Source organism: Theobroma cacao, chromosome 8, assembly GCF_053813885.1.
Source record: "Theobroma cacao isolate CCN51 chromosome 8, ASM5381388v1, whole genome shotgun sequence".
Lineage (NCBI taxonomy): Eukaryota > Viridiplantae > Streptophyta > Magnoliopsida > Malvales > Malvaceae > Theobroma > Theobroma cacao.
The window spans coordinates 4,987,397-5,002,016 of NC_142646.1; the positions used below are offsets into that span (position 1 = coordinate 4,987,397).

General features: G+C 34.0%; 1 protein-coding gene across 5 annotated transcripts; it reads right to left on the reverse strand.

The window, feature by feature from the left end:
• Positions 1-1,799: 1,799 nt before the first annotated feature.
• On the reverse strand, positions 1,800-14,599 carry ISA3 (isoamylase 3). 5 transcript variants are annotated; one of them, XM_088809088.1, is made up of 24 exons: positions 14,146-14,598; positions 13,723-13,780; positions 13,550-13,618; positions 13,054-13,211; positions 12,491-12,599; positions 12,084-12,320; positions 11,692-11,796; positions 10,952-11,056; positions 9,969-10,103; positions 9,751-9,837; positions 9,504-9,561; positions 8,528-8,591; positions 7,895-7,994; positions 7,272-7,372; positions 6,603-6,654; positions 6,244-6,306; positions 5,617-5,706; positions 5,440-5,512; positions 4,489-4,568; positions 3,974-4,078; positions 3,800-3,898; positions 3,654-3,715; positions 3,187-3,295; positions 1,800-2,338 (listed from the first exon to the last, which is right to left on the reverse strand). In XM_088809088.1, the coding sequence occupies exons 1-24, from the start codon at positions 14,262-14,264 to the stop codon at positions 2,225-2,227; spliced, it is 2,352 nt and encodes a 783-aa protein (XP_088665214.1). In that variant the 5' UTR covers positions 14,265-14,598; the 3' UTR covers positions 1,800-2,224. The 5 variants fall into 5 exon arrangements, with proteins under 5 accessions (XP_088665214.1, XP_007018697.2, XP_017981242.1 ...); XM_007018635.3 differs by having other exon boundaries at positions 12,491-12,584; positions 14,146-14,597; XM_018125753.2 differs by having other exon boundaries at positions 3,800-4,078; positions 12,491-12,584; positions 14,146-14,599.
• Between the last annotated feature and the right edge of the window lie 21 nt (positions 14,600-14,620).

Sequence of the window (14,620 nt, forward strand, 5' to 3'; positions counted from 1 at the left end):
ATATTTGGAACTTATTGACTGGTTAAGTCAATGCACTGCAGAAATGGAGATATTGTGCTTGCTTTTTAAAAAAAAGAAATGAAAAATGGGGTTGTTCATTATAACATAAGACAACTCACCAAGTGGTCCACGCCAGTCTACACTTTGTCCTAGCCGAGCATTAAGCAATTATATATTAATTTGTTTAAATTACATCTACTTAAATACTTTTTATTTGAGTCGTGACACGTGTTTTTAATTTTAAAATTTAGTATAATATTTTGAAATTTATTATCCATGTTAACATTACATTAATATTACACGAGTATAAAATAATAAATAATATTTTAATTAATATCAATTAACTAAACGTTAGATATAAAAACTCTTTTAATCTCAAATAAAAATATAAGAATTTAATTGAATGTAATAAAATGTTCAAAAATTTTTTAAATTTTTTTTAAAGTTCAACTATTTTTTCAAGTATTATGTTTTGAAATTAAAAAAAAAACAATAATAGTCTGTATAAATTATACAAAACTTAAGAAAATAAATTTTATATATCTTATTTGGATTTTTGTAATTTTAAAAATTTATCATTTTTTTTTTCATTTTCACTTTTTTTTTTTAAAAAAAATTCCAAGTACTCTATTTTTGAGTTACGTGTTTGGTATTCAAAGAATTAGAATATATTCCATTCCTTTATTTGACCCACAAAAAGTGCGGAATTAGTCATACTCCAGCAGTAAATGAGATGGCATGGATTCATCTAGAATGGAAAAAACGCGTTCATTACCGCACCAATTCAAATGCTTAATTCAAGATTATGATTTATTGAGTCAGTTAACAAGTTTACCCCGAGATTCCTTCTTCTCTTTGCTGTCAGTTGCTCACTTGTTATGTTTCAATCCAAACATAAACTAATGCCATTTCCATTTGGGTGGTCTAGACTTACCTATTACCATTCTTTTTTCCTAAATAGTGCAAAATGTAATTTCACAAATTGGATTAATTCGATTGATAAATTCCTTGCTTAATTGTCTTGAATTGAAATTTTTTCGTGTCAATATAAAAATAAGTGCAAAATTAAGTATTTCAAGAATCGAAGGTGGATAAGAGCCTCGAGATGCGAATTCGATGGGGGGGATGATTCGGTGTGGTCAACATAAATGTACGTGAAGTAAGTCCAAGGTGAAATTGCTTTCGAGGCAGCGAGATTGTGAAAGGGGGGGTATGTGGGAGCATCACCATCACAATCACCACTGATTAGTCCTTAAAATGTCGGTCTCCGTCCAACTGTCATTGCTCAAAAGATCTTCGCCAACACATGATAAGGACCGTGGAACCTCCCCTTTTCTTAACCCCACCAACCCATTTTTGGTTTCTTCCAAACTTTTCAACTAAATTTATATATATAACTCCTTGTTCTTCTCCCCTTTTCATTTCAATTCAATCCAATCAAATGCTTTGCAATTGATTATGGTACTTTAAACTACAACAACAACCTTAAGAATGGAGGTTATAGCAGCTTTAGCACATGATGAGGATTCCTTTCAATAATTGAGTTATTAAATAAGATGCTAACAAATATTGGCATTTTTGGATTAAATGATGATAGGTTGTTACTGCTAAAGTAAGCCTTTTTGTCTCGAAAAAAGGCTGAAGGTGAACTGTAATGTCGTACCGAATCTTGTTTCATGACAATAAACTTAAGTCTACATTTCTGAAATGCTTTTCAGCTTTTTATATATGACCTAAGCTTTTAAAAGGAAATTACTAGAGATATTGCCTTTGTCAATAGTCCAGGAAATGCAAAGAAATTAGCATCAATCATGGCGATGAGGCCTGAAATCTGCAGTCATTGACACAAATACAGCTGTACGTTACAAGTTATTCTTGTTCAATATAGTCCTTTTAAGTTGTGGCGGATACATCTAAATTGAAAAATGGGACAAGAAAAACATTTGCATTCTCACTAATCAAATCCACACCCTGATGTTTCCACAGCTTTTAGGTTGGGTTTAGTCACAAAATGTGGGTTTTATTGTAGTTTTCAACTATGTTTGTTGCGCTTTGCACAATGCTAATTGTAAACATAATTTGTTTCACATTATATAAGAAGAAGAGCAAGCCTCGGGTACACATATAACAGATACGACCATCTCTTTCATGGCATCACTGCCCCCATTAAAGATCCGTCTCTGATTAAAACTATGATCTCTTTGATCAGCTTGCTGTGGTCAGCTCATAGTTTGGCTTCAAGAAGAATGGAAGAGTATGGGGCCACGTCGTAGGTGCTCCCGATTCCAGGGACTCCTTCACAGACAAAGTCATTAGCAGAGGCAAGATTGGTGTCCACCTGCAAATTTTAATAAAGGATTAGTGACCTCATATTCGGATTTAAGTTATTTACTATGACTAACACAAGACAGATGCAAAATCAACAGTAACACCAATCAAACCATTAATCCAAGCAGATGTGTATAACTCTATAAAAATCCACTTACTCATAAATACATAATCAACTCATTGTTGGAATAATAGTTCTAATAAAATCTTCATTTCCAATGAACGTCAATACCTTCCTAAACCCCAAAGTTACTCGTGTGGATAAGTTGTTTTTTGGACAAAAGAATCAGCAGGAATAACACGTTTAGAACTAGCGCAGAATACTCAATAAGCATGACTTTAGTTTTTAAAAGTAGTCAATCAGGTTCAAAGCATCAGAGGCAGCATCGAGTGAGATCTTGTTTTCATTTATCTCCAAAGACTTGAATAATAATAATAATAATAATAATAAAATTCAGGGTGATAATGCACTAAATGAATAAAAAATAATTACTACAGTGCGATGTGAATAAAATTGTGCAACTTATTGGTATAATGATCAACAATGCAATTCATGCAGAAAAAGGGAATAAACATCAGTTAATTCTAATATGGACCTGGCTTAGAAAACAAAATATGGTACTTTAAATGTGACATCTGTTAAAATGCTTTAGCAACAAAATAAGACACACTGAATGACAAACAGATAAATTCAATACGTGAATGGCATGTTTATTGTTTATGAGGGATACAGAAGTAGCCATTGAAACTGCATTTGTGGATCATAGATATCTAAAGAGTGCCCAGTCAAATAGAAGCGAGGAAACATCAGCAGTTCTACGACAAACAGGGATAGAAGAAATAAAACATAAAACTAACCACACGGCACCACTGCCTCCTTTGTGGTGGTGGAGGGATAGAAACTTTAACACAATAGTCATGAGCATTGAATGCCAGATAGATATCTCCACCACTGTTGTCATGAAGTCTGCAAAATAAATTAATTTAGCAGAAGAGCTCATGGGAAATGCATTGGTATGATGTGTAAAAACTAAGAATAAAATAGATCAAGCACGCACAGACATGAAAGCAAAACAGGCACAATGGAACAAGCCCTTATTTAAATTAAAACAACACCAATCGCATCCAAGAATTTCTGAACACGGGATTTATATAACCACATGATAAAGTAACAAAAATTTTGGTTTCCAACAGTATAATCCATTCAAAGAAGCCAAAAGTGAATATAACAAGAAAGATACTGTATAGCAAAGGGATCACAATACTGAAAGCAAGATTGATTTAAGGAATATCAACAACCTATGAAGAATCATGTAATGACTTACGTAAATGCAAGGAATTTGCTGTCAGGATTGTCCCAGTTATCTTCATGCCATGTCACATCACCCTGCACAGAGAAAAGCACTGCTTTAGCTCCAGAGAAAGTAAACGCACAACATAGTTTCTTCAAGACAGGTGTAAAGAGATGTACTTTGCTGAGAAAATTTTCATGACGAAATACTTGATGTGTTCGCCGAAATTTTATCACCTCTGAGAAAAACCTAAAGTGATCACTCTTCCTTGCATCTAACTGTTTTAACAGAAAGAATATCATCAACAAATTACTATATGGATTAAAGTTGTCAAAAATCTGATAAAAACTTACCTGCTGCCATTGGAAATTATTAATAGCAGTATCATGCCCATAACTGTTGTTATTCCCATATCGTGTATGCCCATATTCATCACCCATTAGCATCAATGGTGTTCCCTGATTACAATGCACTCAAAGATTATACTAACATTTTTCACAAGTCAAGTGGCATCATAAAGCAAACAATTGAAATTCAACAGCATAAATCAACAGAGCTTTAGCCCTAAATGGATAGACCGTGATTAAACAGAGAGAGGGGGAGTTGAAGAGGACAAGTCTTGGAACTCTTTGCTGACTATTAGCATTGAGGAAGACGTGCTATCGTTAGCTAGAACATAAAAAAGAATAAAAGAAAGATAACCGAAACTTCAGGAAATCTGTAATATCATTAGTTTAAAAGAGTTTAACCCTGCTTCATACAAACTGAAAAAGGTGTTGCTCTTTGGGCTCTTAACAAGTCAAATTTTTTTTTTTAAAAAAATACTATCGGGCATATGATGCACAAAATGGCTTTCCAATATCTTTACCTGTGATATCATCAGTGCCAAATGAAAGTTTTTCATTTGCCGGAAGCGCAAGGCTTTAATATCAGCATTGTCAGTTTCTCCTATCCAATAAATACAGAAAATGAGGATTTAGTAATGGAACAAAATTTTTATAAAATAATACCTCATTTAACATATTCTTGTACAGAACACCATAGTTCTAGAACTGGAGATCCAAACCATGAGAAAATTATGAAAGGAAAACGTTGAACGAACATAAGTTTTCAAGGACAATACGAATATGAGTGATGATGTATAATACACTGATTCGTGTATAACCAGTAGAAGCTAACAAGACAAGTTGGGTTGTTTGCCCTTCTTCTGCTATTATAAATAAGCAGACAGAGCAGTGTGCCCACAAAAGATCACTATTAAATTCCTTGTACTGGTTAATGAAGAAAATCTTGTTAATATGAGATTTGTAACTACAGTTTTAGACATTCTAAGCATTTAAAGATGCTCACCAGGCAAATAATGGGATCAGCTGACTATAATAGTTTATTTGTCACAATCTGAACGATTCATGAACAAGGCTTTTAGGCCTAGGCACCCATGAATGGAAAATTAAAAATGAAAGCAAAGATGATGCAACAATTTAACATTAATTAAATCTTCAAGACATCACAGAAATGATGTTCAAATCTCATGAAGCAGTGGATAGGTGAATTAAATACTAGAACCATATCATGAGAAGCAAATTCTTAAAAGGAACTAATCCTTGTTCAAGGCTATAGAGTTTTATCTTTGCTCTTTAATCCAAAAATATATCAATGACTGATAATTTTATACATCAATGAGCAAGGTGCTTACTATTAATGGCATAATACTAGTGTTACTCAATATAAGCTTTATGCTCATAGATAATCCAAAGCTATCACATGCATAAACAAAGATTAGCTAACATTTTCAAAGAAAAAAGAACTTTTTACATGCCTTCGAAGCCACAATTCCAGCTAAAATTGTCATTACTTCCATCATTTCCACCTTCTCCATTGGCTTCATTGTGCTGTCAAAACAACAATAACTTGCTGTCAAAACAACAATAACTTGAAATACTGCATTCTCTGGGAACCACTTAAATTTAAATCAGTAACCTGAACATTGATATACCTTTAAATTGTATGAAACAAGATCGTAGAGAGTGAACCCATCATGTGCAATGACAAAATTAATGCTATGATAAGGCTTGCGTTTGTTTATCTGTAGAATGAGCCAAAAATATGATTTACAACAATGAAAGGTAGAAGAAGGTGAAAGTAAACAGATGACTTTCAAATAGTCTATAACAGTAGCATTTACATCTACAGCTAAAAAAATACAACATACTAAAAACTAATACAAAGACAAAACACCAAATATGACCTGTTAATTAACTAAGTACTACCAATTAGAATAGAGCTCATATAAAAGCAAAAAGTAATTTAATAGAACATCCTAAATAATTTAATTCTTCAAGCAATTTGCGTTTGTCCCGCATTAATTTGTTGTAAAGATATTGACCAAGACCAAAGTGTTCAACATCAGCTTCAAAAATTGAAAATTTACTAACAAATTGTGGCTATGGGTACTGCTTAGCATTTTTCATCTACATGATCCAACTTTGTAATTATTAATTTTTACATGAGAATTAGAGAATGGAAAACACATATATTAGCTACACAACTATGATTTTCATCAGATATCTGACACTCACATTGCTAATTTACAATCATCAATTTCATGACAACTGACACTTACCCTGTAGAGGTCAGCAGATCCAGCGACACGAGTTGCAAATGCTCCTTTCATACCAGGATCACCCTAAGTTAAGGGAAGTTCATAATTAGATTCCTAATAGAGATCACCATATTCCAAATAGCACTGCTTCTGTGATATCACCAACGTAAACTTAATATAGCTAAAATACTTTTAAGTTTTAAGCATAGCCAATCACTCAATCTTTTAGGTGAGAGCGGAAGATCCCTCTCAATCACAATCTATGAGTCAATCTTCTCTTAGTTTTCCATTACCTCCATGTTCAGTCTGAAGCCACATCCATACCAATGTGAATTACTTGTAGACTCATCTAATTAAATATTTGTTACATATGGGGTTACCTTTATAAATCTTCTTAAATCATCACGGTACTTTCCATTCCACTCAGCCCACCTGCACAATAGAAATTTTTTAAGTGTTAGAGGAAAGATGCCCTCTGTTCTTAGAACAGAAAGTTTTCCAGAAAGAATTTGCTTAAAGTAGAAAGCCAAAAATAAAGACATCTGATTAATCAAAAAATCATGCTAGCAGGAAATACTTAGCGGTGACTCCAGACATGTAAAACCAAGAACTGCAGGCCAATAATATTAATCTTTTCAAAATATTTTTATTTGAGGTATTGTAATCAAGAAAATTAAGTTGTAAATTAGAAAAGAAAACAGGCGATGCTGTCCTCGCTGCATCCACAATAGCAAATAATTAAGAAATCTTATAAAGGCATAAGAAAGTAGAGAAAATGCCAAAAATCAAATCATATGTATCTTTCTTAAGGTTTCAAAAGTAACAGAAACCTCACTTGAGGTTTCCACAACTAGATTTACTGCTCACTACGGATGTTAGTGTCACATTTTTTCAGGTAACAACGACTGCAACCAGAATAAGGTTATGGATTATTTGAAAATGAAATGGCAAAGAAGTGCTCTCAACTAATGGCTGGCCTTTGCAAGCTCTAAACAGTCTAGTTCCTTAAAGAAACAGAATTAAATACAAATATTTTTGAAACAAATTACCTGTCCCAATTAGGAAAACTGCCAACAAGATAGAGTCCTCCACAATCCCAAGGTTCAGCAATAATTTTGCACCTTGATAGGATAGCATCTTTGGCAATTGCCTGGTTCATTGACAGAATGAGACAACAAGTGACAACAACAATATGCAACTTAAGATTTTTCAAAGCACTCCCCATCAAAAAGGTGGAGGTCAAAATTCTTAAGAAGCAAACAAATTGGGAGTTCAACTGAAGCAACATTGCTTTTGAATGTAAGCCAACTATACAACCAATGACACATTTATTTTGGAAACTCAATTTACAAAATAATTCAAATTAACATCTCAGAAGAAATGGAGTCAAGCTTGTACTTCAAAAAAAGAAAAGGAATGCTTGTCCTCTTTTCTAAGAGAAACTTCAACACATTAGCACAAATAACCAGCAGTGCGTTAGTGATAATAATTTAGCATAGGAGATAAACTAATCAACAATTTCCTCAATAGTTCTGGCTGTTAAACTCTAACGGTTTTTTATCTAGATATTCTACCATGTTATGTCAAAAGGGTCTTTAAATCTCCGTACTTTCATAAGAAGCATATGCTGCATTCAGACAATCAATAGTCAAAAAGCATTTAAATGACATACCCTAATAAGTGGAGGAGCATTTAGCGGAGAACCATCTGTTCCTCGACAAAGCACACTAGCAAGGTCAAATCGGAATCCATCTATGTGATATTCGACAACCCTACATTTGGTAACAGCAAAGAATAAAAAACATGTCGATCAATAAAAACTTGTTGATTTCTCCAAATATTAGCTATTTTTGGCATCCAGCAAGAAACTCTTGAAAAAGAGCATTTTAATAAGACGAATGTCAACTTCAACTTTATGGTTGAAAAATAATATACACACATAAGTAACATAAATGATATGTGGAACATTATGCTCCAGGTGTAATAAGTATGTTGGCTAACTTAAATCCAGATTATCCAAGTTATCAACAGTGTTTCATAATTCAGCTGAGTTTTTCTGTTTTGCCTCAAGTTGAACTTCATATAACTGTTTTATACGTGAAGCCTGCGTAAAGTTTCTTGAGTTATTAATCCTATCAACAGCAAAAACAAAGCAGTACTACATCTCAAATTATTTGTATACAAAACAATCAAAAAGCAGGATTTACAATTTACCAAACATTTTCAAATTCTTTTCAGAGTGAAAAGAAAATTCCATATTGTTAGCAGCAAAAGCCATGAGTTTTGATGGGATTTGTGTCCATACCAGTGTTTTAAGCTGTCAAGTATGAGTTCCATGACAACAGGATGATTGCAGTTTAATGTATTCCCTGAAGAACATCAAATATTGCATCTGAAAGAGCTTCATATATGATAGTTGAAATTCTGAATCTTTGTCATGTAGAAGATAGATTCAAAATTCAGCCTGTTTCACACTCTCTAAACTACTTATGTAAGACAAATTTCTAAACTTCACAGCCACCAACTCAAGATCAAAAGTACCAGAAACAGGAAGATAGATTCAAGACTCACGCCTGAGCCAAATCACAATACTTATGCAAGATGAATTTCAAAACTTCAAAGGCATCAACTCATGTGATCAGAAAAACCAGTACTGAGAAAATTTAAATCTTTATCATAGAGAAGACAGATTCAAAAGTCATGCCCAGGTCAGATTTCAGCACAATACTTATCCAAGATGCAAGATCTTGACTTCACTGGTATCAAGACAAGAGATCAGAAGCATAAAACATTGAAAGTTGAAAGAAAGATGCTAAATTCTTAACTAGACCTAATTACAGTAGCAACTCAATCTCTATATAAAAAGTGAGGGCACATATTGGCAAACAACTGTCTCGTACCACTGCTACTTCCTACTAAGTTACTCCCCAGTTGTTTCATATATCTATGCAGATTCAATTTTTAGTTTCTTCCTAAATTCCAGTGATGAAAGATGGAGATATCTTTATAATCTAATTATCAAGGCAGGCAGAAATCATGTGAACAGCTATGTAAAACCTGAAAAGAGAAAATATAAGGTTCTGAGAAGCAAGTTATCAAACAAAATAATCACAATATGATAACCAGAGACTTGCAATGAGTTACTTTTACATATCTAAAAGGGAATAAATTTGTTAGCTAAGACAGTCGTGAGAGTTAACTGTTGTACATTTAGAAAAAAATAATTGAATAAATTCCTTAGAAAGATAGGAAAAAAGAGCCAAGTCGAGCACTTGAATTACCACAGCCAGAGAAGTTTAGCAGTTGGCCTTTGTTGTTTAAGTCCACCATGTAATAAACCTGCAAATGAAGTAGTATCAATGAGAATGTCTGTGAGGGGAATATATTACATCAATCAGACATCTAAGACTGAGGAAAATGATTTATAAAACCGAAGAGCCAAAACACCTAATCATCATGTCGGGGAAAAATGAAAAAAATTTCACCTTCCTTTTTTTTTTTTTTTTTGAAAAGTGAAAAAAATTTCACCTTATTGTCTATGCCACGAAATGAAGTGGTATAAGGATGTTCGTCATCAGCTTCATTGGTGTGATTGTAGACGACATCCAAGATGACCTACAAAAATAAAAAAGCTTAACCAACACTACAAAATGCATATTTCATACTTCCAATGAAACAACAAGAATGAAATTACCACCAACTATAAATTATGTACTTTACTAACCATAGGCACAAAAGAAATTTACCTCAATTCCAGCCCCATGGAAGGCTTTAACCATTTCTTTGAACTCCCAAGAAGCACTAACAGCTCCTCCACCACCACTAGTATAACGACTCATAGGAGCAAAGAAATTTATTGTTGAGTAACCCCATGTATTGATCTCAGAAAAGGAATAAACAGGAGTTTCAGTATTCTTAAATTTTCACTGCAAATTAAAGCACAAAGAAATATATCCAAACAGCAGAATCACCCACCATTCAACTTACATATATAACTGCATTTTTAAGTTAGTTTTTATTGGGGCTATAGTAACAGAGTAGGTGAGATAAATGTAACCAACTAACCACTATTAACTTGCTCTAATACAGCAATACAAATGCACAAGGGAAATCAAAAAGCATTAAAAGAAAAAAGGAAAAAGCCTTGTTGTTAAGAAGACCTTGCACCCCAGCAACACTTATGGCTTTCAAAGAGTTCCAGTCAAAATTTGAACACATTTAATTTCAGTCACCAACAAGAGTACCCTAAAAGAACTTGGTCCAAGAAAATCAATCAGATATTTGGTTTAGTCAGGACTGAGTATTTCCCAATAATATAAATTTTTTGGATATCCAAGTGGAAGGGATTGTTATGTGGGAATTTCTGTGAACACACTGCTAAAATCTGTTATTAAAGGGCTTGGCAATTGACATTTCATCGAGTAGTAGGAATCCTAAGAACACAATCCACAAATTGGTATCAACTACTTCAAAACTATGAATAGTACCTACAAGTTTCTAAGTTCAGTTCAGTGAAAAATATATACTGATTTATAAATGATGAACAAAAATGAGCAACACTAAAAAAGAGCAGTGGAGCATTCACCAAAATGGTCACATTATATACGTTCCAAGACCAAAAAGAAGAAGTCAACATTTTTTTCTTTAAAAGAAAAAACCAACTGCATTTGCTTGTATGATACATTAAACATTAAAATGATAAAGCAGATAAAGCAAAAATTCTAGTTACCATGTGATCTCTGGGATTGGGGCGTCTCTGAAACTCAAACTCGTCAAACTCAAAGATAGGCAGCAACTCCACTGCATTGATTCCAAGTTCTAGAAGATGTGGGATCTTTAAAAATATTTTAAAAAAGAAATTATCAGATATATGTAATACATGAAAAGAGTCCAATAATCACTTTTTCTACAGACCAAAATATGTGACTAATGCTTCCAATAGTCACTTCAGTAGACTATTGCTTCCGTTAAAAACAAAAGAGTGACTTGAGAAAAATTTCCTTTAGCATATTGACGATAGTATGGATAAGTATAGCACATGCCAGTTCTCAAAAGATAACAACATAATATTTTGCTGCATTTTCCTTGATAACTCCCATGCTTCTTTGTGCATAGATTATCTTTGGTAAGATTGCTGGGTACAAATAATTTTTTTGCACAAAAAGTTGGACTTCATTAAAGGAAGAAAGCATCAAATGCCACAGGCATTGCAAATCCTTCCTTCCAGGATGCACTGACCCTAATGCCCATGTCTTATACCAAAATCTACATTTGTGTCGATGTTCATATCTATGCCCATATTGTTCAAATGTTGGTTATAAGTCATGACAGGTTAGATTCAATACATACACATACATGCCCTAGATATAATCAATTTCAAACTAAAAGCACTGTTAAGTCTAGTAATTGATCTATTATTCAAAAGGCAATTGTTAGAATGTGATTGGGCGTAATGCAAGAAATTATTACCTTCTCAATCAGACCAGCATAGGTTCCACGTAGATTTGGATCCAAGCGGCTAGATTCATCAGCTGTAAATGCACGAACATTCATTTCATACATAACAAGATCTTTCTGCAAAGACAATGGCAAGTGTCGTAGATGTTGAGCTGCTGGAAATATTCATTAAAGAGATGAAACACAAACTCAAAAGACTTTGACTGTAAAGAAAGCTGTAGCATTTGAGGATTACTTCATATCTGGAATAAATGCGTGGGATGCATACATAAGAAATAAGAGATGAATTTAGTTCAGAGGACACATCAAAGCAAAGTTGCAAAATATGACAAAGAAAAGAATAAATGAGTGACTGATCAATCCAATGGGAGAATTGGTACAAAAACAAACTATCCTGCCCATACCTCAGGTATGTTTGGGAGAGTGTAGTTGTCTCCCCAATCAAAAGGCAAGCTATCAAAATCGTAAGTTCCAAGAAATTTTGATAATTTATGCTTTGGATCTCCAAAATGTCGACGACCTTCTACTAGCTTTGCATAAGGATCTATAAGCACATTGCTGCTGTCAAATCGATGCCCTTTGTCCCAATCCTTGGGACCATCCATGCGATAACCGTAGAGGACATTGCTCCGCGGCAAATCCTGCATTAAGAGAGTCATGTCAATGGTGCAAACATACTACATCATGGCTAGAGAACTAAGCAGCTGCTTCAGCTGTTGAATGTATACATAGAGAAGACAATGTAATAAGAGAACTTGATGCTAATTCAGAAACCAACAAATTGATTCAAACATCATTATAGAAATACCACCTCAATGCATATGTGCCAAATGTCTCCAGTTTTGTTGACACGAGGGTCCAAGGAAAACTCAATCATGCTACCAGCCAGCCTGTCAAGCTCTCCCCTAAGATACATTATGCTGAAAAGAATCACTCTTCACCAACGATATTAACAATAATCTGAAACTTTCTTTCTATATATTGATAAATGCCTCAAATGTAAAGGAAAAGGAAACATTTATATCCATTGCCTGCTAGTAGGCAACAAAAGAAGTTGTGTGACTAATGCAATATTTGGACATGGTTTTTTTTTTTTTCCTTCCTAATTTTCCAATTTTGATAAACAAGAAAGGCCAGTCATGAAAAGTCAAATGCACATGTACAATAAAAATAAACAACATAAGGAAATACACATTAGTGGATGTTGAATTTACATAACTTCACATTGTAATTAACTAAGCAGAGACGAAACGAAGGCAATGAATCAAGTTAACTTTTTTCTTTTTTTTGAAAATATGAATCACGTTAACTTATCCCAAAAGAATAGGTACACAAAGATAATAATTTATAAAATGAAAGGGAATGCATTGTCACCTCTGGGGAAGTGATAAGCAAAGTGTAACTGCATTTGCATGCTGTGAAAAAATAGCAAAATTGATCCCGTTATCAACTTCTGATACACCGAATGGAAATGCCTGACCTGGGAAGATTTTCAATGATGGGATGGTTTCTGACATTTCAGGGGCTTCTTCCTGGAATTACAAACAATGGATACAATAGTGTGGATCAATGAAATATTGTTAGGCTACATATACTGCATCTTAGTCAAAACTAGTATCACATGTGCAAAAGAAGTGAGCATAAGATATATAAATAAGACAGTTGCTAACAGCAAGATAAACTTTTTGCAATTTAATATCAAGATGACATTTGGACAAATACCATGCACCATCCATAAAAGTTTACTTATTATACATGAGCAGGAGAAGCAGAAGAGTAGGGCCAACTGCATGCACCTCCCAAATAACTCCCCATTTCGATATTGTGGATGAAAATAATGAAGAATAAGAAGTTTAGGTGATTAAAATACCTCAAGCACACGTTCTCGTGCCTGACGCCCATATGCTTTAGTAGTCCTACGCTTGACACGGCCCCTTGCCTTGCAATATGCCAAAAAAACTCAGCCATATTTCAATTTTAAAAAAATGCAAAATTCAGGTAGGAAAGTCGATAATTATCACATAATTATAAGCATAGACATGCCTTACTTGAACGTCCTTGCCCGCCGCTGCTACTCGATGCGTTTCTACTCCATTTCAATCTAGTGGTATCACTATCAGAGGTCAATAAATTACCCAAACTCAAAGCTACAAAGGCATATATCAGACATCCCATTTCAACACACACCATTTTCACCAGGTATCCTTAATAAGTTACCAAAACATAATTTCTCCCAATTGAGACTTGATGACCGTTCAATAATCTTCATCATTGATCTTACAAGGACTTGACATTATAAAAATTGAACCCATCTTTTCAAAAATATGGATTGAAGTTTTTCCTGTTTAGCTCCAAAATCTTCATTTGAAAACAAAAAACACAAACAACCAAATTCTAGAAATAGTAATCATGCATAAAAGTCAAATCGAAGTTAGTTAAAAAGAAAAAAAAAAAGATAGAGCATACCCCATTTGAAGAAGAGAAGAATTTCCAGTGGAAGAAGGGCTTGCATTTGTGGAAACTACGGAAGTGAACAAAGCAAACTTGGTAGAACTTGATTCGGATAAAAATGATGAGTGTAGCATCTTTGCTTTCTATATTCTATTCTTTTCTTTTCCTTTTGGTAACAAAAACGAATCACGGCGTAGAATGAAGAACAAAGTTGATCCAAACTCCAAAAGAGAAGCAAAAAAGGATTCGAATATTCACATATCAAAAAAAGAGCAAAGCAAAAAGAAAAAGAGAGGTCGAAAGGTTGAGTGTGCGACACTAGGAACTTTTGAAGTGAGTGTGAGACTCTTTTATTTCTCTGCAAAAATCGTTTGGGAGAATACTGATTGCCGTTTCGAGAGCGGCACGGAAGCGGGAATGCTCCCCTTTCTGGTCTGCCACGTGAACGAAGGCGCCAGGCTCTGGAGGAACTTTTACGTGACCGCACACG

Coding starts and splice junctions, on each gene's coding strand:
- ISA3 (XM_088809087.1), bottom strand. CDS start 14,264: ATGCTACACTCATCATTTTTATCCGAATCAAGTTCTACCAAGTTTGCT. Junction 12,321..12,490: donor TTTGGCACATATGCATTGAG/GTGGTATTTCTA, acceptor CTCTTAATGCAG/GATTTGCCGCGGAGCAATGT. Junction 11,057..11,691: donor ATGCTGGTCTGATTGAGAAG/GTAATAATTTCT, acceptor ATATTTTTAAAG/ATCCCACATCTTCTAGAACT.